Raw genomic sequence first — 27,763 nt, 5'->3', positions numbered from 1 at the left:
TGTTACTCAGAATTTTATTTTTAAGCATTATATATACATCTCTATGTGCCTCACGTGACGTATTTTATGTACATGAATCAGGCAGCTGGTAAAACACATATGCCTACTGGCAAATCCTTTTCTACAAGGGGCAAAAAGTGGGCAGAACAACAGTTCAGTTTAGGAGACTAAAACTATACATGGATACAGAGAACGCATGTAGGTTTTCATCATGAGAAACGTGCCCTCACCCTCTCCTCCCACCTAGGTGCTCACAGGGTGAGCTTCCAGTGCTGGTTCCCAGACTGAGAGGGGCAGGAGGGAAGAGCCACAGACAACTGGGCACCTTGGGAGCTGGCTATGGCCTTGCCATGAGCCCCACACTGTAGCACCTAGTGGAGACGTCCTGGCCGCAGGAAGTGATGAGCCCCCTCCAGCTGACTTCTCCCGGTGAGCTCAATCCCCTTGCCTCACAAGAACATCGGAAAGATCCTCGGTTCCTTCCAGCTTTAGATTCTGAAAGAGGTTCAAACACACATAGACTGATATACCAAGAATGCAAGAATCACAAAACAAATCCTAACTGAGGTAACAAAGCATGAGGTTCATCCCATGATTATAAGTAAAACTGTCACAACAAATATAATTTGCATGAGAGAGCTAGTTCCAAATCCTCGCCAATCGCAGGGGGAAAAGCAGAAAGCAAGCCTTCTCTGACTCTGGTTCCCACCTCCAGGCCCTCCTCCCCCACCCCAAGTCCCATCCCTTAGTGATGGCCACTCATCTGTTCTCTCTCCCCCATCTCTGTGCAGACCTTCCCCACCTCCTCCCAGTTCTTCCCCACTCTCCCAGCCCATGAAGTCTCCACCAACCCTAGGCAACTGTTCCCTCAGGACTAAACCTCACATGCCCCCTCCCTCTCTTGGCACTGGAGGGGGGTAAGAGTGTTGAGCTCAGCATCCACGCTTTTCTAGCAAGAGCATACCCTCCTCCCAGGCTGCTAAAGCTCATTGATGTTTGCAGCTGGGGGTCCAGAAGTTGCTTAGGTGTGGCTGATCACCGACACACTGCTGGCACTCAGGGCCATGAAGGGAAGAGGGCCCAGCTTCCATCTGTGGGTCAACCCAAGCCCCACCACACTGCATATGAGGGGCTTGTTACCAGAGTGGCTGATGGGGTGTCCAGATGGGAGGGAAAGACCAAGAGAAGAAAGGCCAGAAAACATGGGGAGATCTCTCTTGGTTGCTCCAAGCTGAATCATCATATGTAGATCCCTGAAGATTTTCAGTTACTATCAGGGCAAATGTTACAGTCACATCTCATAAAGCCCAAGGCCGGCCCCAGTAACAGCCTCAGTGCTCAGCCCAAGAGGTCACAGTCGGGGCCCACCTCCCTAGTCTTCAGATGCTGAGCGCCCTGGGGCCCCTTACAGAGACTTGATCACACTGGAAGGGACAAAGCCAGCACCAGCACTGGGAATAGAATAGTGCTGAAGCCTGAGCCCCCTGGCCATCCTCAGCAGTGGCTACGTGGCCCCAGGCTACTTGGGAGCCATGTGAGGGCCACAAGCTGCTCTCACAGGGAGGAGGCAGGTCTCTGAGACGCATAGCCCGGGGGCGCTCTGCTTCTCACACTGGGACTTTGGAGGTGCCCCACATTTCAGAAGCCCCCATCCAGGAGGATGTGAGATCTCAGGCCTCCCCCAGGAAAGCCCAGCAGCGACCTTCTTAGTGTCAGACAGACGGCGGCTGGAGTGCCCTCCTCCTCAGATGGGGAGTCCTCAGAGCTGTTTGTGGATTTCTTGTCAGGACAATTTAGCTTTTTATTCATTTTTTCTCTCTTAGTCATTCTCTCCTCACGTAGTTGGCTTCTGACACTGGACACCACGGATGCATCAGGACTTACACGGAGACCTTGTCACTACTGGCTCTCAAACCTTCCTGACCAACCAGGACACGCCAGCTCTGGAGTCAGCACGGTTGCTCACCACCAGCAGCTGTCATGTTCCTGTTGACACCCATCTACACTGGCTCTCATGCACAACTGGTTCCCTCTCAGGAGCTAGGCTGGCTTATTCTGTTCAGGCCTCAGGTGTTGCCAAGCCTGGAGGTTACGGGCCCAATGGTCACCCCAAGGTCGGACACAAATAGCACGTGGCCCTGGCTCCACGGCTCTTCTACCTTAATTCCCCACCCAAAATCAGAACTAGCTCTGACAAATCGACAGCATCCTCTTCAGTGAGGTCATGAACTTACAAGGTGGCAGGAGAAGTGGTCCCTGACTCCCAGGGGTAGGTCCACTGGGATTGGTTGGAGGCTGTGCCACACAGGCAGCCCTACAGGGGACATTCCCTCCTTGGGGGCTTGACAGTCAGTCCAAAGCAAAGGCAGGCCTGGGAAACCAAGCCGGTCATCACTGCTCCCAATGTCATTAAGGGGTCAGAAGTCAGATACTGGCACACAGTAATCCCTGGGCACTGCTACCAGCACCTCATTTTTGCTATTTCATTCCAATCTTATCAATCCTCTCAAACCACACTTGAGATGTCACACTCCTCTCCCCTTGTCCCTCCGGGGCAGGGGACCTGCCCTAGACAAGTGTGAGCATCCACAGTGGTGGCAGTTGGGCATCCCTAGCACTGGTGATGCTCATGGCACAGGCTAGAGCCCAAACCCAGTCCACAGTCTGCTACTTCAAGTGCCAAAGTCTGTGTTAGGGACCAGCTCGGGGATAACAAAGGACAGCAAGTCTCAAGCAGTACCACACAGACGGGGTGCCCCACTGTAGCATCAACAGGCTCCTGAGAGGATGGGCCGCTACCTGCTCTTTCAATAACTATGCCACAGTTGCTCAGCTCTGCTGGCCAGCACGGCACAGTGAGGAGCCTGGCACACTATCACAGGCAGCACTTCTGCTGTCTCCGTTCTTGTGACAGTTATCTCCATTCCCAAGACTTTCCTCACTACTCTTGGTGGCCCCACCTGGCTGGCTGCTGCCTCCATACCTTACTTCTTTCTCCCTGAGCATCTGACTCCTTCCACCCTCTGCTCTATCCTTTCCTCCCTCCTGTTTCCCATGTGCCTTGTACTCCGGCACTGACAGGATTTGGCCTTTGAAGCCTGTGACACTCAGTGATGTGTAAGTACTTTGTGTTTTCAAGTTGGGAACAGACACATCTAACATTTTCCCATCTGGGTCTTCCTCATTCTTTTTATTGCTAATCACACCTGATGGTCATTTTCTAAGTTCCTTCTCAGTTCCTGGTCAATCCTCTGGGCTAAAGGTACCACACAGGTCACTGTACATAAGACATCCTCTGAGGTAGCCCACGAAAGATCTCATTAAAAGTTCAAGCAGGTGGACACAAACAGAGAACACAACACACCCATGCTGACCAGTCACCTACCTTCTCATTGGCTAAATGCAGGAGACAGGCAAAGGCCAGGGGTATAGAGAGGTTCTGAGCCATGAGGGGCGGCAAGCTGTGAAACAAAGGGCAGCATTTAGCTAGGTCACTGCAACTCTAGGAACATGTCCAGTGAATAAACTAATGAGAAACAAAGAAGCAGTTCAGATGCATTTGATAAGCAGGTTTTTCCAGTTTGTTTCTTTTTAATCTGGGAATAAAATATATCTCCTGTTCCATTCCAACCACTGGTGCAGAAAATGCCTTCTGAAAATTGGTCTGTATTAACTCATCTATCAGTGCAGAGAAACAGAAAAACTGCTACAAGTGTTAGGACAGCAGGGCATGTGCGGAGGGCCCATCACACTAACAGCTTGGGCTGGAGTGCTCTCAGCCATGCGCAGATGGGACGCCAGCCCCCAGAGTTTGCTGCCACGCACCTCTTCTGCAGGTCCTGTGTGAGTCTGCTCAGCATCTTCTCGTCGGCCGCCTCCACTGGGTCCCCTTCTTTTCCAGTCTCACTGTGGTTTGCCTAAGAGAAGGATATTCACAGATGAGACATCTGGGGCCAGTTCACTTTTTTTATTTAAAATATATCTTTATTGATTTCAGAAAGAGGAAGGGAAAGGGAGAGGGAGAGAGATAGAAACATCAATGATGAGAGAGTCATTGATCGGCTGCCTCCTACACACCCCTGACTGGGGATGGAGCCCACAACCTGGGCATGTGCCCTGAATGGGAATTGAACTGTGATCTCCTGGATCCTAGGTCAACACTCAACCGCTGAGCCACGCCCAGCCAGGCGCCAGTTCACTTTTGAGCTAGCAACATAAACTTACAAAGTTCTAGCTCCAAAAGGAAATGTCTATATCTGAACAAAACCGAAACAATTTCTTAACCACATTTTCAAGGAAAAGGATCCATAAAGGATCCAGTGTCTCAGCCCTGGACTATAACACAAACATTTACTGAGTTTTTGGTAAATGTGTTGAAGGCCAGTGATATCCCAGGAAGGGAAAAACTGCAAAGTAAGAAAAAGAAAAAAAAGACAAAATAACAAAAAACCATGGTCATTTATAGCTTCAACAGGACCACACAGTTAAGGGCAGCACAGAATCCATATCTAAAAGTAGACTTAAGCTTTCCACTTAAAACACACATGAAACAACACAACACAGACATGGCGGCCTCCTTGCTAGCAGGCAAGCAGCTATAAAAGGATATTATATCTGGCATTTGCGTAAAAAAAAACTCAGAATGTGTACAGGACAAGGTGGGGGGGGTGGGACAGAACTGAGTACAGGTAAAATATTGATAATTACTGGAAGCAGATGTTCACTATACTATTCTGTTTTCTATTTTTGAATCTGAATGTTTTTACAATAAAAGGTTTTTTAAAAAACCCCAACCTTTAATTAAGCAGAATCCTTGGAGGACAGGGTATTATGAGTCATTTAAGTTAAAAGGTGAAAACAGGACCCCCTCCTACTTTTTAAAAATTTCACTTCCCATTCCACTTTAGTTGATAAAACTTCATAAATACAATAGAAGCTTTATCTGATATCCAAGACTACACAGCTCAGGGTCCTCCACCAAGTCAGCCAGCAGAGAAGTACAAGAAAGCAGGCAGAGTTTGGAAAGCTCAGACCACCCCAAGCAGAGGAGGTCTGAAAGGGGAAATGAGGGTTCTAGTTAGCGGAGAGTTCCATTCAGTGGGAACGTGCTAATCAAGGTTTTACCTTGCTCAGGAGAGACAACTTGACAGCATTTTCTTTTTTTTTTTCCTTTGCTACTTAAAATACATTTTCCAAATCCAAATTATTAGATAGAAGGGCTTAAACACTTTATGGCACCTGAGATGTCAGAATTTGCTATCCACAAGGGCCATTTATCAACTTAAAATACACCAGCAATGAATCCGTTTAGCTGCCAAGCTGTTATTTGAAAGCAACATAAATATCCTTTCACTGTTTGGCATTTTGATCAGCAGCAGGGATGAGAAATGTCCCACATTCACTATCTCTATCACCATGTGTGTGACCTGTTCACGCCCTTGGTTCACCTCTTTCAGGTGTGATGTCATCCCGGTGTTTCTGAGTGATGCCTTCTGCGTTGGCACCCTGGATCCTGGAGCCATGGACACCTGCAGCTCCCTGCACCCCCCCGCCCCTGCCAGGGTCCTAGAGAAGTGGAGCCCTTCATCTCCGTCACCTCCATGTCTACTAACCTCCGCGTCCACTTGTGTGGAGAAGTCCGTCAGCAAACTCCACATGCTCTGCTTCAACTTCTTCATGTCCATCTTTTTGGCAGTCTTGGCATACTGAATTTCAATTTTATTTACCTGAAATAGGTATGGGACAAAAAGTAAAACTAAGCAGAAGAAAGAAGCATTTACTATCAATACACTGTAAAATGAGTCTGGAGTTCAAATAAAGAAGAATCATGAAGTCAAAGAGTTTTCTTTGGACATATTAAAACAGAGTCCTTCATTTCAACCTAACTTCTTCTTGGTCACATATGTAAGTTGAGGCTAACCTGGAACTCCAGTGTAAGAGAAGAGTGAATCTCATAAACAGGGTGTCCCAAACAAATGTATATACACTTTGAGTGATTATAAAATCACTGTTTATTAACATACAGTTCATTTTCAAAATTTAACAGAATCTACAGAAATGAATAACTTTTTTGTCTATACCTGTTCTCAAACTGATGTCCGTTCTGGTCCAGGCACTGCTAATAATGTGAAACAATGGAATTGCAAACATCAAGAATAACTTCATTTGGTATTTGTGTGCCGTCAATTCATTGACTGTTGCCAATTTTGTACCATAAACTTCGTCTTTTTTATTTTTTAATGTTTTTATTGATTTTTAGAGAGAGAGGGAGAGGCAGAGATAGAAACATCAACATCGATCAGCTGCCTCCTGCACACCCCCTAATGGGGATCAAGCCTGCAACCAGGGCATGTGCCCTGACTGGGAATTGAATTGGGACCTCCTGGTGCATAGGTTGACACTCAACCACTGAGCCACATCGGCCGGGCAAACTTTATCTTTTATGTATCCCCATTAAAAAAAAGTCTAGTGGCACTTTAGGATAAATTTTCTTTTTCAAAGCTGAGTCTGGCTTCACCCATTATTTCAAATTAGTTAAAACTGAAAAGGAGTGAAAATTAAGTGAGTTATCAGCTGTTAAAGTGTGTATACATTTTTTGGGGGACACCCTATACATGAGCCTATAATCTATGAAACAGACAGATGCTTAATGCAGATAATTTAATATGAACTGAACCTAGCCAAGATTTTCCAGAGCCAAACAGCGAGTATAGTAACCCACTCTCTCTGCCCGCACGCAGCCTTCATTCACACACTTTGTGATTGGTTTGTCATGTGTGGTTTATCACGACCTTTAGAGAAAGGGCTCGTTCCTCAAATCTAATGAGTGCCAGTTAATTCCCACAGCCCTACTTAAGCATTAGCCACTTGGATAGCAATGGCTTAAAATCGAGAATAAAAAACTCAAGCCCAGACCAACGTGACTCGCATTCAGGAGGTAAATGACAGATCTCAGGAGAACACCATGAAAGGGATTCTTGCTCCACCTTTACCTTCTGAGGTTCAGCTACCAGGTTCGACTCCCCGTAACGAGTGATGTCTGATTCTTGGATGTCAGGTGGGTCACCGTTCTCTTGTGTTGTCTTAGGCGAATGGCAAGGATAAGCTGAGAGATCAGAGGTCCCAACTGGTCCCACAAATAAGTCACCCGACTCTTCATAATCACTATCAGCAGCCTGGGCAAGGAAACAGCCCTTCAAGTTTGGCAGAAGCTGTGGGAGGGGCTTAGAGATATCCCTGAAAGAGTCCATCTTTACACAGCAAGAGCAGAGGGTTCACTATGCTGAGTCAGCCTAGGGTGGCCTTCAGGGTGCCTATAGTCATCCTGCTGCACACAAACCCTATGAGGGAGATATCTGTTAACACCTTGCTGACTGGAGCTTTCGAGCCAGAACTCGCCCGTGTGGCCGGCTACTTTTCAGCTCTTTTACAACTCTACATTGCTTTCAGACTTTGAAATTATTTAAATTAATGTAAGTGCAGACACGAGTTATCTTGTGACCGGTCAGCAAGGTGTTTAATAACTAAGGCTGGAACTAGAGTTAAAAAAAATACAGTCATCACAACTGCTACAGTGTCCCCTTGACTTCTAAAAAATTTAGGGTTTCATTTTACAGAAAGCACTCCTGAAATGGTGTGACCTGTCAGCAGGCCTGAGCAAGGATACTGCTGGGAGCCAGTGGGAAAGTCAATGTTGATCAAGCCCAGTGGCAACAGATCAGCTCTCCTGGATGGGACCCAGGAATGGTATAATTAGCTTCCCCGGTAACTCTTACGCACGGTGAAAGTTGGAGAAACATTGGTCAAGAGATCAGTCTAGATTTTCACTAAAATATAAAAACCTAACTCTTATCCAAGTAAGAAAATAAAGTGAATAAACTCTCCAATTCTTTTCTTTTAATTTTTTTAAATATATTTTTTATTGATTTCAGAGAGAGGAAGGGAGAGGACGAGAGAAACAGAAACATCAATGAAGAGAGAGAGTCATTGATCAGCTGCCTCCTGCACACCCCCTGCTAGGGCTTGGGCCCACAACCTGGGCGTGTGCTCTGACCGGAATCAAACTGAGATCTCCTGGATCATAGGTCAATGCTCAACCGCTGAGCCATGCTGGCCGTGCTCTCTCAATTCTTTTCCCCCTCCCCACATGCAGGGACCCAGGTACAGCCTAATGTTCTCCCCCTGCTGTCATTTCCACTTGTGTCTCAGTAGCAGACTCACAGGATGAGCACAGACATTATCCAGTCTAACCAGGACCTACAGGTAGGAGTAGCTTGTACAAGTTCACACTATGAGAACCAACATCAGAGCCTGGTCTCCTGAGACCCACCCATGAACCCTTTTCCCTGTTACTACCCACCATCTTCTCATGTCTATGAGTTTTGTTTCCCTGACCAAAATATCAGCTCCTAAGAGCAGAGTTGTGTTTTCTTTTGAAATCCCAAAATAGCTAATACAAGTGCTCGGCACACGCTAACTCCATGCACATGTTGACTGGATTACTGGAGCATGTCCACTTTTCTGCAAATAGGGCTAACAGTAAGGCAGGCCTGGTTCTGGTTGTATCCTCAGCTCTGCTCAGTTCCCTGATGCCTGGGGCAGGGCAGGCATCCGAAAACTTCCACCTGATTAAAACCCTACAGCCTCTGATACACAGCAGAGGTGATGGGAGTCGGAAAGAAAGACTGTGGTGCTTGGAAGAGAGGACAGAGCTCTTTCCTTTTACCTGTAATCCAGGGCAGAAGTTGGATGTGTCATTAGGATTATTATAGTCATAGTCTCCAATTTCTTCATAATGCTCGGTCCCCGCCCTCTGGCCTCGGGCCATCGTAAGTATCTAGAATGCAGAAAAAAAAACTGCAGAAAGCAATTTCTAGAAAAGCAACCACTCAACTGGGTTCCTATGCTCAACCTCCTAAAATTTGGAGTTATAAGGGCACTCAGAAGTCATCTAATCCAACCAGCTTTCCAACCGCACAACTCCATTCTAAAGCAAGCCGGGTAGCAGGGCTCAGAGCCACCATCAATCCCAAATAAACCAGAGCAGCTGGTATGCAATGCAGTCTGTTCACAATTTTATTTGAAAAAGAGTTCCTTCACTAAAATCAAGTCTGCCTACAGCTATATGAAAAGTCAACTTTTTGCTGCTTGCACAATTCTGATAGGAAACTCACTCACTACTTCAATGAGGCAATGGCGGTTCCCCCCAGAGCTACAGCGAGAAGAGTGCAGGTCTTCTCCCGGTCATTACATCCAGGGTCCTGTCCCACCTTCCAGAGCCTCGCAGATGAAGTCTGCCTCCTCTTTTGGGAGTGCCTGCTAACCACAGCCTTTCAGATATTTGCAGGCCCTTAGACAGGGGATTTTTACCTGGGGTGTGTGTCTTTGGGCCAAAGAAATGGTATTAAAGCTGTGTACAGTTTACAAAAGCACAATGAATATTTTAATGCAACTATATACTACAAAAGCAGCCCTCAAAACTCAATGTTCTTGTAATATAAATCCAAAAATATTATTAAATAAGATATTTATTGAATTAAGAAATTTTCTTCCACTACTCCTCATATGACAATTTCTAATTCCCTCTCCATTTACCACTCTCTCCTCTGGACACACCGGAAGTTGTCCAGAGTCTATAGGAAATGTTTCCGAAAGGGAACACAACCCCCTCATGTATTGGCTGGCTGCTATTAGAATGCCCCGTTAGGATATTAAACTGGACGGCTAGTTGCTCTGTGGAGTCTCTAGGTAAACAGAGCTTTAACTAGTCCAGCATTGTGGAAGGGTGAGGGGACCCACAGCCCGTGACTGCTGCCCTGCTACACGTGGGAAAATTTGTTCCTGTGGATAATCACAGGCAACTCGAGGCAGGGCCCAGCTTGGTGGATGAGCCCTGCCATCTTCCTTCAGCTCCCAGCAGCCTGGCTCTGCCTCAGGGCTGTTTTCTGAGTAGAGAACTTGCTGCTGGCATCTAACCAATATGCACAGCAGCTACTACTGCTGCAACTTTATATCTCTCTGCATTTCTTTTTTTAAAACTGAGGTATAACTGACATATAACAGTATATTATTCCGTTCTGCATTTTTAAGAGTACTGTTGATTGAACATGAGTTTGAACTGCGCAAGTCTACTTATATGTAGACTTTTCCAATAAATACGTACAGTACCATAAGTGCACTTTCTCTTCCTTATGATTTTTTGTTCTTGTTAATCCTCACGTGAGGATATTTTTTCCCATTGTTTTTTTTTTAGAGAGAGTGGAGGGGAAGGAGGGGAAGGGAGGAAAGGGCAGAGAGGGGGGCAAAGATGAGGGGGCACATCGATATTAGAGACACATGGATTGGTTGCCTCCCACACTTGCCCTGACTGGAGCTGGGGATGGAGCCTGCAACCATCACGTGCCCTTGACCAGGAATCAAACCCTTGACCCTTGGGTGTGAGGGCTGACGCTCTAACCACTGAACCAAAACTGGCTAGGGCTCCTTGTGATTTTTTAAGTAATACTTTCTTTTCCCTAGCTTGCTTTATTGTAAGAATACAGTATATAGTACATACAACATATAAAATATGTTAATTGACTGTTTATGTTATCGGTAAGGCTTCCCATCAACAGTAGGCTATTAGTAATGTTTTTGGGGAGTCAAGTTATAAGTGGATTTTTGACTGTGGGGGAGGTCGGTACATCTAAACCCCATGTTGATCAAGGGTCAACTATATTTCTGTTAAGTGAACGGTATTGACTAGAAAGAAAATTATAGCAGGATTCCTTTATGAAAACATAATGTGAGCTCTGGCTGTGTGGCAAGGTGGTTAGGGCACAGGTTTGGCGGGGACCCTGTGGAGGAACAGGCAAAATAAGGAAGAGAAACTGTAGACTATACATTTGATACCAGTGACTAAAACAACAGGAAAGCAAATGAGCAGAGGGTCCCAATTAAATGGAACTTGGCATGAACCACTGCCTGGTCACCCTGGAGACAGGGACATGCACTTGCTCTTAGCATCACCAAAAGAGCCACAGGCAAAGGAATTGTGCACAGTAACTGGGATGCAGCACCAGGTAGTCTAGAATGTTCATCTTGACAGCTGTGGAAGGAACCTGGGCTGCTGGTGCAGTTCTAGGGCACTCCCAAAGGACTGCAGTGAGGTGCCTGGCACCTCCATTACCCATGGGTCACTGTGGGTTCCCGTCTACACCCTGCTTGTGGGGAGGCACGTGGGCTAGGGAAAGCATCCAGCTAGTGAATCCACGCCAACAAGAACATAAGCAAATCAAGAAACAACTCTCACCTTGTACAAACCTCAACAAAAGATTCTGTTTATTCCCCTGGCACTTCAACACGTAGGCCTGTGTGCAGCCTTCCATCCAGGTGAGGTATTTCCTAAACATTAGTGTCCATCTCCCTATGAGCATTCCCCTTCAGCTCTGCCTCACCCCCCCTGGATCTTCTGGTAACTTCTCTTGGCTAACACACATTCTTCCTCATGCTCTCTCGCCTTTTCCTTGAAGGCACAGTCTGAGAGTCAACACCACCAGCCACTGGACACCTCCAATGCTGTAAACAGATTCGACAACAGGGGCCCTGAGGAACCAAGAACTAGCCTTACCCTGGTGCCAGGTTTGAGGTGCAGCTGAACCAGATTATCCGTCTCATAGTGGAAGTCTGTAGGAAGGGTGGTGGCTCTCCAGTTCTGGTTCTCCAAAGTGGACTTGGTCAGAATAGTAGCAGCCTAGTAATTAAAAAAAAAAAACCCACAAAGTTTTATAGGCATCTTTAATAAAAATGGCCAAAACCTATTCCTTTTTGGAATGAGCTTGGGAGGTGTACAGGAAGCACTAGTCTGCCATCAGAGTCCCTAGTTCTGTGTAAAGCAGCAACTTTGCTGGACATTATTCATATTCTAAACTTTATTCTCTCTGCCACTGAATTTGGGACTATTTCTCAGTTCCCCTAAGAACTGAGGGACAATGAAGCCATCTGTTTTAAGAATTCATAATGACTTCTTTAAAATCGTATCTACAAGGGAAAGGGGAGTGTAAAGAGTAATTTAAGAGAGTACAAATGGTAATAAATCCAGCACAAACCTTTGCTTTTCCAAAATACACATCAAAGTCAATGTCATCGTCAAAGTTGATTTCAAATTCTTTCTTTGTGCTCTTCTTTCTGTTTTCTGATTTCAAGGCAGCATCTTCTGCAGAAATGGACAGAGAGCAACACTGCTCACTTCTGGGGCCCACATTATTTCCGCATCTCACAAGACACACTGGCAGTTTTACCAACCCCACCATAAAGCACTGGAAGAGGCAAATCATGCGCCTGATTTTCATCTGTAATTTATAATTTGTGGTTTTGCTAACAAAACACAATAAAAATGTATGCATATTAATCCCTCCTTTTATAAGGGGGAACAGAAAACAAACGATGCTGGTATAACCCCTTCAGAGTCCTGCTGAGGGCCGCCACAGCCCAGTGGTCATTCATTCCCACCTGTAGCCATTGTTTGAAACCTATGTGATACTAGAGAGCAGTACCAAGTCAGGAACACAGCTCTCCTGACTCTTGTCACTCAAGAGGCCTTAGTCTTAACTGAGCCCTCATCCCAGGCCAGGTCAACTGACTGTCCAACTGGGAGGCTGGCTTGTCTATGTGCGTTTGCAGTTGACCAGGAGGTTCAATAGGACAGAGATCGGTACTTCCCTTCCTCGGCTGATCTGCTAACTGCTGGTGACTTATACTCTCTCTTTTCCTAACAGGTTCCACCTGGAAGAACATACGTTTGTGTCGGGGTCTGAAGCGCCAGTGCTCCGGCCCAGCCCACATCGACATGGTGCGAGGACTAAAATAGGAATATTCTCCAGGCTTCATGGATAGAAAGGGGCACATGGTCCTAATGTCTCCATCCCCGAGGGGAATCATTTCTTCCCTGTAACACACATGAAGTAATGTTTTTACACATACAATCATGTCCACGTCCATATATACAACACAACTATGTACTTACATGTAAAGCAGTATGTGGTGTGGTTGAAGGCTCTACCTACCCACCTTTCCACAAGTGAGCAACATTCCTAAGTCAGTCCAATACAAATACTCCACATTAACAACCCTTTAGTTTTTACTTCAAAGCATTTTGCTTCTCTTAATTTCATAACAATATGATCAAATCTACACAAGTACTTTGGATGTTCCAAAGTGCTTCATAAAATACAAGTGCACCCATTTCAAAGACAAGAAAACAGAGGTAGAAAGAAGCTACATTTGTACATAAGGCCACACGGCTAATGAGCTGCCAGAGCAGGAAGCTGACACCCTCCCTCCACCGCAGCCCGGGTCTTCCCACACACAGGCTTCTGCCACAGCTGGCAGCCTCTCCTTTCCTCATCACCATTCCATAAGGACAGCTCCAGGAAGTGCAGTTGTTTCTACTAAAAGTGAAGAGGTTCTTCTAATTTATATTCTGCAAATGCTTTCTTTGCTGAAGAAGTGTCTAACTGGCAAGTCCAGTGTGACAGCTTTGATTTGGTTTTCCACCCTTTCTGCAAATTACTAGGATGTGTGAGGTAGCTTTCTCCTCAGGCCTCTGACGTCAGCAAGTGTGTGAGTACTGCTCTACTGCCCTCTACAGAGAAGGTTAACAAGGGAACTTCAGGAGGTTTTTAACCTGTAGTGAGCCATGAGTTTAAATCCCCTTTATATCAAGCATTATGGAATAAGCTAAAAAAAGTTTTAAAAGGGGACTTTGCCTGCCTGGCCAGATGTGGCTCAGCGGTTGAGCACCAACCCAGGATCCAGGAGATAGCAGTTCGATTCCCAGTCAGGGCACATGCCCAGGTTGCGGGTTTGATCCCCAGTTGGGGGCGTGAGGGAGGCAACCGATCAATGGCAACTCTCTCATCATTGATGTTTCAACTCTCTCCCCCTCTCCCTTCCTCTTTGAAATCAATAAAGATATATTTTAATAAAGTATTTTTTAATATATCTTTATTGATTTCAGAGAGAGGAAAGGAGAGGGAGAGATACAAACATTGATGAGCGAGTCATTGATCCGGTGCCTCCTACACGCCCCCAACTGAGGATCGAGCCCACAACCCGGGCATGTGCCCTGACTAGGAATCGAACCCCAATCGCCTGGATCCTAGGTTGCGCTCATCCACTGAGCCTTGCCCGGCCGGGCAAGATATATTTTTTAAAAATAAAAAATTTATAAAAAAGGGGACTTTGCCTTTATCTACAGAATCTTTTTCTTAAAAATCCAGGAAATTGCATTTGTATATTGAATGTGTAATTAAACATTAATTTTAAAGATTAAAAGGTACTAAAAATTCACACTTCTAGTCTGCAGAATGCCTGGCCTATGTTACTAACAACTGTAAGCACTGTGCACTCCAAATGGAGAAAGATGGCTTCAGCAGCATCCCCACTCAATCCTCATGGACCTTCTGCTAAAGCTTTGGTGGTCATGCTGGGAATCATAAGGAACTGATAGGCAAAGCTATAAAGAGCTTGGCTTCCATCCCGAGTCTGTGGGCCAGAGCTTGACTGAGGCTCTGGAGGCTTGAACTCTAGCCATTTAATAATTCCTACAATACACAGTGCTGTGTGGCAGGCACCCCATGGGTCCCCACTCAACAGCTAACCTAACTGTAGTCTTTTTCAAGGCTTACCTCTCCATCAAACATCTCTAACCTTCTGGAGGAATTCTATTTCATCTATACACACACACACACATCTTGCCCTTCAGTTTAGCACCAGTTCAGTCACTAATACCTTTGGGTTAAAGGTCTCCTCCCATCTGGCTGCTAGCACTTACCACTCCCTGCATGCATTGGGCAGGCTAAGGTCTCGGACCGGACTTCGGAGAGCAAACAACCCACAAAGTCACACCCTCACCACAGAGACCAAGAAGAGGGAGCACCCAACCTGCTCCTAAACATTGAGCACTTTCTCAGCCGTGTCCTTGTTAACGTATACACACACCTTTTACACTGTGCACAGCTGTCAGTGTTGCCACCCAGGTACAGGTAACGTGGGCATCCCACACACATGGGGATTTAATCCAGCACTGCCCCCACCCCACCCTGAAGACCTTTCAGCATGGTGCAGAGTTCTCAACCCCAGGAAATAAGGATGGTCACTGAGGGAGGTTTGGGGAAACAGCAGCACATGGCGGGCCTCACAGACTCCCAGCTAAGTGCTCTGGGTGGAGGCTGCCATCCGTAGCTCATTATGTGCAACCAGGATTACATAACCTGTTTCCACATGTAAAATGGGGTAAAATGAGGCGAAATAGGATTATTGTGAGGTTTAAGTGACCACATTTTATATATTATATAAATTATGTAAAATAATGCAGGTAAGGCCCCTAGCATAGTGTCTAGCACAAAGCCAGAACGAGTTGCTCAACAAATATCAGATATCACTATAATCATCTATTTCCAACCCTTTGAGAAAACAAAGAGCCCAAAAAGTGATACCACTTGCCCCACATCACGGCTTCTACAGCAGGTCCAGGTCCAGTTCAGTTCAAACATTCACTGAGCTCCCAAGGGTACGGGACTTCAAGATGGATAAAACCCTAACTATAACCCAAGCCCCTGCCCCTAATGCACTCACTAGGATGGAGTCTTAGAGTTTGCTCTGGAGCTAGGGAGAGGAATGGAGGCACTTGCTCAAAATAAGCATCCATGGTCCTAACAAAATAACAAAATGAAAGTGACTTTGCTACCATCAGTTCCTCAGATGCCATCCCAGTTTTTAGGAAGAGTGAGAACTCTTCTTCTCTGACATTTGAAAATGTCTCACTATTTTGCCTGCCACTTCTCACTTCTTAGAAGACAGGATGAGAACTGGGATCAAATCACAGGTCAATAGCACGGATCAGGCAAGAAGGGTGCTAAAGGGCCAGGTGCTAACTTTGCCTCGAGGTACCAAACATTTAGCCCTTTGACATCCACTCCAATTTGAAGACACATTAATTAATCAAATCACTTTCCACATGGGCGGGCAAACTGAGCTCAAGAAAGCAGTCTTTACCTTGGAGACATTAAAGCAATGCTCTTGAAGGGATGTTTGCCTCGGTGGGAAATCATACTGGTTTTACCCATACTCAACCAGCTCGGCTGTCCCCAATCCCAGTTGCAAAGCTGCTCTTATAGGCACAGGCATCGTCAGAGGGCCTGTCCTACACCCAGGCCCATTCAAGATGGGGCCCTCAGCACTGTAGGATTTTATGAGATCCTGCTACTAAATCATATTCAAAATTAAAATAATACTAATCTGTTAAGTACATACAATAAAGCCCAACAAAGTTCTGATTTTCTTAGTTACTAGAGTAATAAAAAAATGTAAATAATTTCAAACCCATTTTACACCTCTCTTCCTGCCCCATATGCTCAATGTTATCTGCCTATTGAGTTTCCCCTGCTCTGCTTGTCCCTGCCCTGCTTTGCCTGATCTTTCAGGCAGGGGCCCCATTTTTCCTGTAAGCTAGACATCAGCGGGTTCCATCTTTAACAAGAGGGAGCAGTTTAGTCAAAAGCCGGACCAAGTGCAGTGTGCAGAAAGGGAGTACCTTCCATGTTACCAAATGCAAGTGCTACCAATAGGCACCACTGAAGGAGCTACTGTATCCCAGCTACTTTTCCCCAGCACTTTACCTACCCGAGTTCTAGCCTTACAGACTCCTGTAATGTAAGGTGTGTTTTTTAAATCCTCACCCAAGGATATGTTTATTGATTTTAGAGAGAGGGATGACAGAGAGAGAAACATCAATCAGTTGCCTCCTGTACACACCCCAACTGGGAATCGAACCCGCAACCCAGGTATGTGCCTTGACCAGGAATGGAACCTGCAACCTTTTGGTGTACAGGATGACACCCAACCAACTGAGCCACCTGGCCAGGGCTGCAATGTCATTTTTATAACCAATAAGTGGCTGTGCTGACATTCAAAGCAGGTGTAATTCCATCGTGAGTTGGATGGCTCCACCTGTGTGGACAACACAGCACAGCAACCCAGCTAATCACAAAGATGGAATGAGACTGTCCCAGCTGGAAATCTAGGGAAACTCCCATGGGAACATTTTCTGTGGCCCTGAGAGCCTTACTGGCAGCTCTGACTGTGGCAGGGTTCCCTCCAGCTCCTGAACTCTGCGTGATCCCCAGAGGTGGTGTGGTCCGGTTCATCGTTGGCATCAAAGTCATCCTCCAGAGGCCCATCAGGGAAGTTGCCGCCATCACTGTCCTCTATTTCAGCATTGATGTCAAATACCTGATCATTCTTCTTGAACTTGTCTACCAGGGCTGACACAGACTAGAGAGACAAAGAGAGAGTTCTCATTCCTGTGACCACCCCGGTCACTGCTGGAGGAACAGCCTTCGATGGATGTGTCTCCTCCCCTCTCCCGGCAGCCAATGTTCCCATAACAGAAAAGTGCCAAGGAAGTTTATATTGTGCAGTCCAGAAAGGAGCTGTACTGTCACCAGGAACATTTTGTAACATGTGAAACAGGACTCTGCATCATTAGCTACATGTTTAGAGAAAAGAGTTGTCCATGGAGACCATTTGTTTTGGAAGTTGTAGTAAGTAGGCTAAAGGGGCCAGGCTAAAAATACACAGAGGAAAGCTTTACACATGACAATTTCTCAGGAAACTCTGTGCCAAGGGACTCAACCTCAAAGAGCAGGAAATTCCTTGAGCTTGACAGCAGCCTAAGACACCAGTAGCCACTGGGATAATCATGTTCAAGAGTAAATCTGATAAAAATAGGCACCCAGGAGTGGCAGGGCTGCCTTATCCCAGGGGAGCACAAAGCTGGTCCCAGAATTCACCTACCTGTCCATTGGTCTTGTTGGAGCTTACAACCGTATTCCTACCTCCCCCCACCACTCCCATGTTTTAGTCCCCACAAAAGTGCCAAAGGAATGTTTTCTATGCTTGTGGCTAAATAAAAACGATGCTACAGTTTTGGTTCCTATTGGGCAGAACTAATCTCAGATGGTCTCACTGAAACCACAAGGTGCTGGAGAAATGCCTAGAGCCCTAAAAAGGCCAGAAGTCCACACCTCATTATGTGTTTCGCTGTCCCATTTCGTGAACTGAAACCCGGCCAGGGAAGGGCAGATCTGGCGATCTTCTGCACACTGCTGCAGGAGTGCTGGAGAGGACAGGGAGAGCACAGAGGGTCAGAGGTGAGCAGAGCACGCTTCTCACCCCCAAAAGGATCAGAGCAGCACGATGGCGAGGGTCCTCGGGCAGGGAGAGTGGCTGCTCTCTGTGAGGGGCAGACGCGCAGGCCTCCCCACTGAAGGCAGGCTCCACAAGGGCATTCCAACGATTAGTAAAACACTTCAGCAGAAACCTGAAGCACATACGTGTGACTCTGAAATGGATCCTGTACCCTCCACTGTAGCTGGGAAATCAAAACCCTGCCTTAAAGTGTGCTCAGTGCACAGCCCATCATCAGAATTATTTTAGTCCCAGACTATAGATTACCTACGTCACAGCATTAGAGCCCCAGCCAAGCACATACACTTGGAAAACAGGTTGTTAGAACAAAATTATTTTACTTAGCAAATCTGAGATAAGGCTAAAAGAGGAGAAGGCACTGGGGGGTGTCGAGGGAGAGAATGGGCCAGGGGTTAAAATCCTTACCAAGCCAGCATAAGAGGCTGACCACAGGGCAGGTCTTTCTCAGACCACCACAAAGGCATCAGTGAACAGTTCCCAATGCCTGCTTCTCCACAGGTCCCCCTGGACTGGTGACAAATAAGAGTGAGACTCCTCTGACTCGACAAGTCTCTCAAAGCCCCTTTCCTAAGTCCAAACTCTAACACTCCAGGTTAGTGGTTGGCTCCAAAATGCGACTATGAGAACTGGCTGCTAATGGGGGCACCTGAGGGAGAGGCAAACCCAGGCTGAGAGAAGGTAGCATAACTAGTACTGTTTCAGGCTGCATGCTGCAGAAAGTTGGGAAAGTCTGTTGTGCCCTATAGGGTGCCCAATCTTGCACCCCAGAGGATCCTTCTGGGTATTTAAATACACAACACAAGAGCACGATGCGCTTTCCATATCCCACGGTTACAAGAAACGTCTCTAATGACTGACATGCTCAGTGAAAGGCACTGTGTGGACTTACCTTTTAAATCTGTCATTTCTACGCAACCTAAATCTGGCATCTCAGGAGGCCCTGCACTGGAGAGGGTCTGGACGTCCGAAGGAAAAAGCAGCTCACTTCTGTAGTCATGGCAGTGGAGGGTGGAGAGGAACACCCCTGCTGTGCTGCACTCGTCAAACGAAGCTGCAGTCTTCTGAAACAGGGGATCAATCTGAGCACAAACACAGGGAACCCAAGGTTATGGAATGAAGCCTAAGGAAATACCAATTCATTCACTGGGCCTGCTCACCACTGCTGCACACACTGTCTTGAAATGTCTCTGCACGTGATCAAAAGGGGAGGGGGCTTTCTAACTGATTAGGCAAAGGTCCATCCCAACAGATACCAGTTAAAGGAAAGGCTGCATGTAGTCAGATGAATAAATGGATACTACTTGAGTACACAGTATGTGATCCCAAACACATTTATTGAAACCTAACAGTAACCTGTTGGTCTCTTTCCATAAGCCACCATTTTAAAATGGCTATCTCTAGTGGAATGCTGTCAACAAATCTGCTGACTTAAAAGTCTATGTGATGGATCTGTCCACCAGACCCCACTATTCCTCGGACCAGAAATATTGTGAAAGATTTGGGAAAATGCAACTAAGAGATCCAGGGAAAGAACAGGCAGTCAGCCAGGCGAGATGGCTGGGTAAAGCAGGAAGTAGTAAGAAGGCCCTCTGGGTTGCATCAAGGAGCAAGAGTGGCACATCCATGTGACATCAAGCCCAAAGGCAGAACAGGGAACAGGGCATAAGAATGGGGGCAGGGCAAGCATATGTATGCATGGCAAGAAAGCAGAAGTCATCTGGGACTCTCCAGGTGGCCCTGTGACAGGAATAGGCTGGGTACTAGGTTCACAGGTCTTTCTGATGTCTCAGGACGTGGCTATTTCCTGGCTCCCTGAGCTGTGAGCCTGACCTCACCAGAACTGAGTCTCCTCTCACCTTCTCAATGACCCATCTCAACAGCCCCAGAGTAGCACATACGTCCCCACACGTTCTCCCTGTAGCCTTACCCAGTCACACAGTACAGTGGGTTTTCCTCCCAGCGCATCTCCACCATCTATCCCTTCCTTCCTACCCCCGCTGCCACCATCACAGTCCTTGCCTGTGTTAACCCTGTCTCTGGTCTAATTCCCTTCCTCGGATGCTAACCAGATCAATGGTTCCCACCAGAGAGCCCCACATGCCTAGAGGGCTGTGTATGGAATTAATAAAACCCAGCATTTCAAAGAGTTAACACAAAAACTGTACAATGACCCACATTAAAGCTGAACACACGATGATAATTTTCCTCACTTTTGTCTATAATTGCATCATGCCCATGTGAGAACAATGGTTCTTTCACATACATTAGCTCTGACTGACGTCTTTGAGTAATTTCTTCAGGAAATGAATTACTACTGGCTGTAACTAGGGTAGATGAACCTTTTTTCCCCTTAATCTTCACCCGAGAATATGTTCATTGATTTTAGAGAAACAGGAAAGGAATGAGAAAGGGAGGGAGGGGAAGAGAGAGAGAGAGAGAGAGGGAGAGAGAGGGAGAGAGAGACATTGATATGAGAAACATCAATCAGTTGCCTCCCGTATGCGCTCTGACCAGGGATAGCACCCACAATCTAGGCATGCGCCCTGACCAGGAATCGAACCCACAACCTTTTGGTGTACAGGATGATGCTCCAACCAACAGAGCCACTGGCTAGGGCTAGATGAACCTTTTGAAACAAGGGTCCACAGCAAGACAGAGAAACAGTAAAAAAGGCCTTGGAAGGCAGCAAATGCGTAAGGTCTAGGGCTGATTCAGCCTCATGATAAATCCTCAGCTCCAGCCTGGTGTGTATACTGCCCAGCTCCCTGAAGAACCAAAACTTTCCTGTTTTGTGGCTTGTGCTTCTCCTTCTGCCTAGAATCACCTTTCTGGCAATGTCCACCTGCAAAGACCTACCCTTCCTTTAAGGCCCAGTTCATATTCCATCTCTCCATAAACTAAGCACACAGTAGAAAGCTGTGTGGAAAACAGGTGAGCTCACACACAAACAGTTCTCACCAGGCCAGGCACACCACAGAACAGTTGCTCTCTGATATCCACACAACCTCCAATAGCCCCCAACTTCAATAAACAACTGAAACTTCAAATTCTAAATTTTTCATCATCCATACCTTTGGCTGTTACAAGTTTATGGCAGATGACAGAGCAAACAAAGCTCTTCAGGTCTGGGTACTTGGTGTTTCTTCAAGATTGTTGATTTCACTTGGCATAAGTATACCACAGCCCAACAGCCACAAGTTCAGAGGAACAGCGCTGCTTGCTCTTCTATTTCTTTTTATAACAATAAGAGAGACTACTGTAAGCCTCCTCAGGCTCCCCAGAACTGGGTCTACCTGGTAAGGAAAAAGATGGCTGGAAAGCAGGATTTCCAACCATACTGTCGAATAGAACATTTCTGTAGGCCAGAAGCAAAAGCAAGAATGATAGAGAAATAAATATTCAGATTATCGAAGGAGAAAAAACAAGAACTTGGGATGGGAAATGAAGGTGGGAGAGGATTTCATGGCCCCCCTTCAGATGTGTACAGCATATTACATGGACGAAACACTGTGCCATCAACTGATTCACTAACACAAAACCTGTGTGTGGGTGGCATCAGTGTTGCCTGCTTGTACAGTTTAACAAAGTGAGATTCAGAACCTTTTCCCTGGCCGCACAACTAAGACAGTGGAACCAGGATCAGAACGTCACATCATCTGCCTCCAAATCTGGTGCCACCCAAGGTCAACACTGACTCTCTCCCCTAGAGTGCCAGCCACCCCTGCCTCTCCCCTCCCTGCACATCCACACACAGTCCTCACACCAATGCTGATGAGAGCCACTAAGCAGCCCAGAATAAAACTGCCTCATCACTCAAAGTGAACCTAGCCCCATCCACTCAGCCTCACCATCTGCTGTGAGACCAACAGGACTAATCGTATTATTGCCCTTTATCTATTTGCCACACATAAAAGACCCAAGGCCCCCCCATGATTCTGTATTTCCCAAGCTCTAAAATCTGCACATCTCTGACATCTCCTTTGGCCCCCATCTCTTCTTTTCCTTTCTAACACTATTTTCCCCCCACGACGCTCTATTGAGTCATTAACAAAATTCCCTCTAGCCCCCACTTCTGTCCTGAAGGTCTTGCCACCTACTTGCTCTCACTCATTTATTCTCAATGGAAATGATACCACTCTCAAGGGGCTAAAAACTGGTTCTTGGGAGAGAGTGAAAAAAATCTTAGCAAGTATAATTATTTGTGGTTCTCTAAACCTCAACCCTTGTTCTTTAATAATTAATTTCAAGGGGGAGGGGGAGGAACAAAGTATCTAAAAAGGCTCTTAAGGGTTGGAGACAATGACAAAAGGCTGAGGAGCACCACTCTAAAGGAAACACGGTGCCCACCCAAGGACACTGCTTGCGCTGGAGGCCTGTCCAGGGTGGCTGCTTTCTTTCCCACTACCCTCAAACCACTGGCCAAGCAATGACTGGTGATTTCCTTGCTCCTCATTGCAGCTTCCCCACTGTTCTTCCCAATTTCTAAAACTCTCAGCTTTAACAGGACATGGGATGTTATCACCCTCTGCCCATGTTATAATTACCTTCTAACCCCCAGGCCTACCCCCTTCTTGGGAGCTGTTAGTATTAGCTCTTGGCTCATAGTCTCTGACTTTACTACTGTCATAGTTTTTGGTGATTTCAATATCCATATGTTGATTCATCCAACATTCTGGCCTCTCAGTTCCTTGATATCCTCTCCTTCAATGGTCTTGAGCCTCATCCTAAGACTCCAAGACTCAGAGAGACACTAGCATGACCCTCACACCTCCTCTGCTTTTTGTTCCAAATTGAACCATTAACCATGGCTGCAAGCTCTCCATACCCTCAATTCTAAGTGCCTAACAACCACTTCCCACCTTTACAGCCTACAGGTGTTGTCTCCAACACCAACAAGTCTCTGACCTCACCAGGCCCTACATCTACTGATCAAATGACTTTACGCTGCCCCTTACTGCCTTCTTTCCCAGCTGAAATTCCAAAAGCAATGATTGTGGCCACTCCCATGCACATGCTCTTAACTCCAGCCTCTTTCTGTCACATTCATTCAGCTAAACACAACCCTTTGTTTAACCTTCTGCCTACTCCATGCTTGTACCCACACAGCTAATCATGGTGGAAAAACGAAGTATGCTGACTGACTTCACTCCAAATCCATCAAGTGGACCCAAAGTGTTGTCTGGTAAGCAAACTATACTTCCTTAGTCCATTTTCTCACCGCCCCCCAGATGATTCTTTCCTACCTTTTTCTCTCCTCAAACCTCTAACACTTTTTTCCTCCACACTGTCAGTTGAGGATCTGGCTTCCTATCTGAATGGGGGGCAAGGGGACACTCAATCAGAAGAGAATGTCTATAATGGAGACATGCGCCCCTCTCCCATCGGTGTGGGGCTCCTTGGCCCAGCCCCATCTATGCTGTCCATTCCCTTCCCTTCTCACGTGCTCAAGGATGCCAAACTAGCGTTTCTCTGTTCTTTTCTGGATTGGCAGTAATTCTTTCTCCACTAGATTGTTGCCATCAACAAGCAAACATGCTGTTAATTATCCCATTTTAAAAAATGCAGAACTTCTAGACCTTACTTTCCCCTCCATTTGCCAATCCAAATAATAGCCTACATTCAGTCTCTTCCCATTCGTTTCCCCCCATTATGAAAAAATTTCAAGCCTATAAGAATTCTGAACTAGTAATATGAACCTCCATGTAACTTTTACCTAGATTCCCCAATGGGTAACATTTTGCAGATTGTCTTTCTCTAACCATTCCCTACCCACAGAACTTTTCTGAAAGTAGAGACCATGACACTTTACCTGTCTGCCATTTATTAAACTTCTGCTTCTCAGCTCCAAACCTACCTTCTATCCTCTCTGATGCAGGGTCTGGGGCCACATTCTGCCTTTGCCAGCAGCTTGCTGTTGGAATCCACCAATAGGGGAGCACTAGAGGGAAATTGCAGGACTAGAGGGAGAAGAGACTTGCTTCTTTCTGCAGGCTTCCTATTTCTGTGTCACCCAGCAGTGCTTCTTCATTCTAGATGCGACAGGTCCTACCTGTAGCACTAGCTGCATTCAATCTGTACTTTTTCTCACTCATAGAACCAGCCAAACTGTGTGCCCCTCACAGACACCAGCACCAACCAGCATTTCCTCTGGATCCTTGTCCCAGGGTCCCTGGATCCTTGAGACCCTTTTTCAAATTCAGGAACATCAGCACAGCCGAATGGCACCCCTTCCTTGGAGGTCTGACCTTCAGTTCCACAGGGTCCCCTCCAAGCTCACCAGAAGCCTCACGTTGCAACATTTGATATGGCTCATCATTCCCTCCTCCCTGAAACTCCCTCGCTCCCTCATTTGGATACCACACTCTCCTGGCTTTCCTCCTACCTACTGGATGTTTCTTCTTCAGCTTTCTGAACTCTTAAAATTGGAGCATCCCAGGGCCCAGTCCTTCTTCCACAAGCACACATCCCCTTGGTGATCAAGTCCAGTCTCATGACCTTAATTACCATTTATGAATGTCATGGAGATAAGACACAGAAGTAATCTAGTCCATTGTTGGTGGGAAAGTAAATTGGTACAACCTTTTTTTGAGAGCAGTGGAAATTCCCTCTCAGAATTTTCTTACAGATATACTCCTAGAAGAGTGCAAAGATGGTATGTGCAAAAATGTTCATGGAGGTATTGTTTTTAATAGCAAAATTTGTAAAAAAAAATTGTGGTGATGCTTGTTTGCTTCAAATTAACTGTGACAATTATAAATGAGGCCTCTAGTGCCATGCCTTCAAGCAGATTCCTTAGGATTTGCCAGATCATATTGGCTGCTTAGAGCAAGGACTCTGGAGCACACCACTGAGTTTCACATCCAGGTTTAGAGACTAGCTGTGCCATCTTGGGCAAGTACTTAACAGCCCTGCACCTCAATCACCTCTTCATAAAATGTAGCAAGGATGTTGTAAGGATTAACTGAGTTAATACTGGTCACAGATTCAGGGCAGCACAATGTGCCCAGCAAGAATAGAATAAATGTTCCTAGCACCATCACTGCTGCATGTACTAGGAAAGAAATGTTTTAATCAGATTTCTCAGTAATTTGTCATTTTTTTTCTGCTCAGTCATTCTGAAACATTGAGGGAAAGAGGGACTTGCCCCCATCCATCTTTACTGCAAAGCTAAAGGGTGACACTGAAGAGAGCAGCTGAATACTTTACCCCCTTGAGGCCTAAACAAGCACAAACCAGCAAGGCAGCCTCAGCCCCCAGGTCTCCAATGAGTCAGAGACCGCACTGTGCACACAGCTCCTCACCTCACACTTCCGATCCGCCTCGGAGACATTGAGGTTGTTTATATTCTGCTCGATGGTTTTGTGTGAGTGCTTCTTCTTGGGCTTTGGAGCCTTTTTAGTAGTTCCCATTTCAGTCACACTTCCATCTAAAGAAGGAATAAGACCATGGACTGACTGCGAGGACTGCTTTGGAGGGTGCAACTTCAAGTTCCTCAAAACTCTAAAGAATGGCTGTGACTTAAACACACACCATTCTCACAGCAACAGGCACATCTGATCTGCAGCTGAGGGAAAAACCAAACTATTCAATTAAGCTTCTAAGACAAGTCAATTTCCAAAGACCCACAAATCAGAAGTTTCCTAACTGGTGACGTTCACTCAATCTGGCCTAAATAAAATCTAAAAACTTTTTATAGACAAATCTAAAAATGTCCATGTCTTCACAAGATGAGATAATTGATTTCTTGTGACTTCATTCTAGTATATTACTCAAATAATCTGCCACGCCCTTTAAAAAGCCTTTACCTTATCCAGATCCCCACCCATGTACCTTCACCATGGCTTTCTGCCTCTTCTGGAGATGGTGCATCTTTGCCCAGTCCCCCAAGAACTCTGTACACGTCAGCGTGGACGGCATCTACACGCACAGCATAGATCTTGGTGCTGGCATCCAGAGTGCCCGCAGCCACCTAGTCAGACAAGCAGAGCTGTACTCATGGGGATACATAAAAAGAGACTGAACAGGCAAAACACAGCAGGCTTCATAAAATATTTACTTGCCCTATGAAAAACATCACAAAGGTTCCCTAAAAGTAATAGAGATTAGACAGAACATAACAGAAAGATAGCTTCTCCACATTTCATCAGTTTAGGAAAGAAAGTAAAGAGTTAATAAAATGTCTTAAACAAGGAAGACTCTCGTGTTTGTAGAATTCAATGATTGTGCTATGCTAAGTATCAGAAATAATCATTATTAATTCAGATGCAAGAGAAGGTGGAAATCCTTCTTACTTACTTTAAAGTTGGTCAATTCTGTGTCTTTCTGTTTAAGAATTTCTGACATGAAATCAATCAAGTGCAAGCCAAAAGCATTCTTGGTAGTGATTTTCTGGAAAGAAAAAATTGCAGAAAGGTTTGTTATTTATAGCCCAGGCTCACATAAATGATGCTACCCTGAGAGGTAGCTAAGTTTTTAAACAGGGATATCCCACATCTCGCCACAGATATCAATTCCCACAAACACTTGGGGAACGTAGCTAAAGGCATATGTGTCCCTTCCCATTCTCAAGGCCTAGAGAGTGACAGCACACAACTCCTGAGTGTTCAGTGTTCTAAAAACAGCACACAAAGGGACCCCATCATCCTCAGAACAACTCTATGAGCAGGCACTATTCTCATTCTCATTTTACAGAGGACACTGTAGCAAAATGGTTGGGTGACATGCCAAGGCCACAAAGCTTGTAAGTGTCAGAGATAGGATTCCAACTCAAGTGAGCTCTAAAACTCACAATTAGCTCCAGAACTCTATCTCTCTACTATCTGCTCCAGAGCTCACACATTATCTCCCTTATGCCATGCCAATATACTGCAGGTGGCAGGCAATCTGTCAGAAGGTACACCAAAGGTATATAAGAAACAGTAAAACCATACTGAAAACACTAACATTAAGGCGAGTTGCTGGAGAATAGAAGTACACAGTTATTATGGATCATGCATTCTCTATAGAATCAAGAACGCTAAATTTCCCCCTGCTCAAGTTGCAGAAGCTTCGCTGATAAACCAGCAGATACTCACGTTCTCAGTGGAGAGTTTGATACAGGTAGAATAATGCTCTGTAATCTGTGTGTTTGTAAACTTAGGAATTGTAGCTGAAAAGTCAATACTCCTAAATAAAAAACAAAAATAAAAACTCTGGCAAGGATCCAGGATACTGTAACTTTTCAAAATGAAGACCCAGAACCCATGAGGTAGTGTGGAGATGCCAGACCCACATACCCGATGTCAGGGTAGCGGGCCACTCCAGGAGGCAGCCCAGAACACACTCACCGATTGGAAGGAGAGGCCAGCAGACGGGGCGAGTCTGTGCTGAACTGCAGCTCAAAGGCCCGGGAGCGCCTCCGCTGCAGACGCTCCTGTTCATCGTCATTCTGAGGGAAGTCTTCAAGAACTGGGGTGCCAGGAGTGTTGAGAGGGGCCTTCTTAGGCGGGGGCATCGAGAACACCCGTCTTGACGG

General features: G+C 46.0%; 1 protein-coding gene across 1 annotated transcript; it reads right to left on the bottom strand.

Moving 5' to 3' along the window:
* NCAPH (non-SMC condensin I complex subunit H) lies at positions 1-27,763 on the bottom strand. Its single transcript, XM_016219243.2, has 17 exons — positions 27,576-27,763; positions 27,324-27,414; positions 26,545-26,637; positions 26,080-26,218; positions 25,551-25,675; positions 19,139-19,328; positions 18,066-18,157; positions 17,108-17,313; positions 12,777-12,925; positions 12,087-12,193; positions 11,609-11,731; positions 8,726-8,836; positions 6,993-7,175; positions 5,613-5,726; positions 3,826-3,917; positions 3,386-3,461; positions 1-495 (listed from the first exon to the last, which is right to left on the bottom strand). The coding sequence occupies exons 1-17, from the start codon at positions 27,740-27,742 to the stop codon at positions 436-438; spliced, it is 2,118 nt and encodes a 705-aa protein (XP_016074729.2). The 5' UTR covers positions 27,743-27,763; the 3' UTR covers positions 1-435.

This window comes from Miniopterus natalensis, chromosome 13, assembly GCF_054644295.1.
Source record: "Miniopterus natalensis isolate mMinNat1 chromosome 13, mMinNat1.hap1, whole genome shotgun sequence".
Taxonomy (NCBI): domain Eukaryota; kingdom Metazoa; phylum Chordata; class Mammalia; order Chiroptera; family Miniopteridae; genus Miniopterus; species Miniopterus natalensis.
The sequence above is the reverse complement of the archived record's forward strand: the minus strand, read 5'-3'. Positions and strand labels throughout refer to the sequence as shown.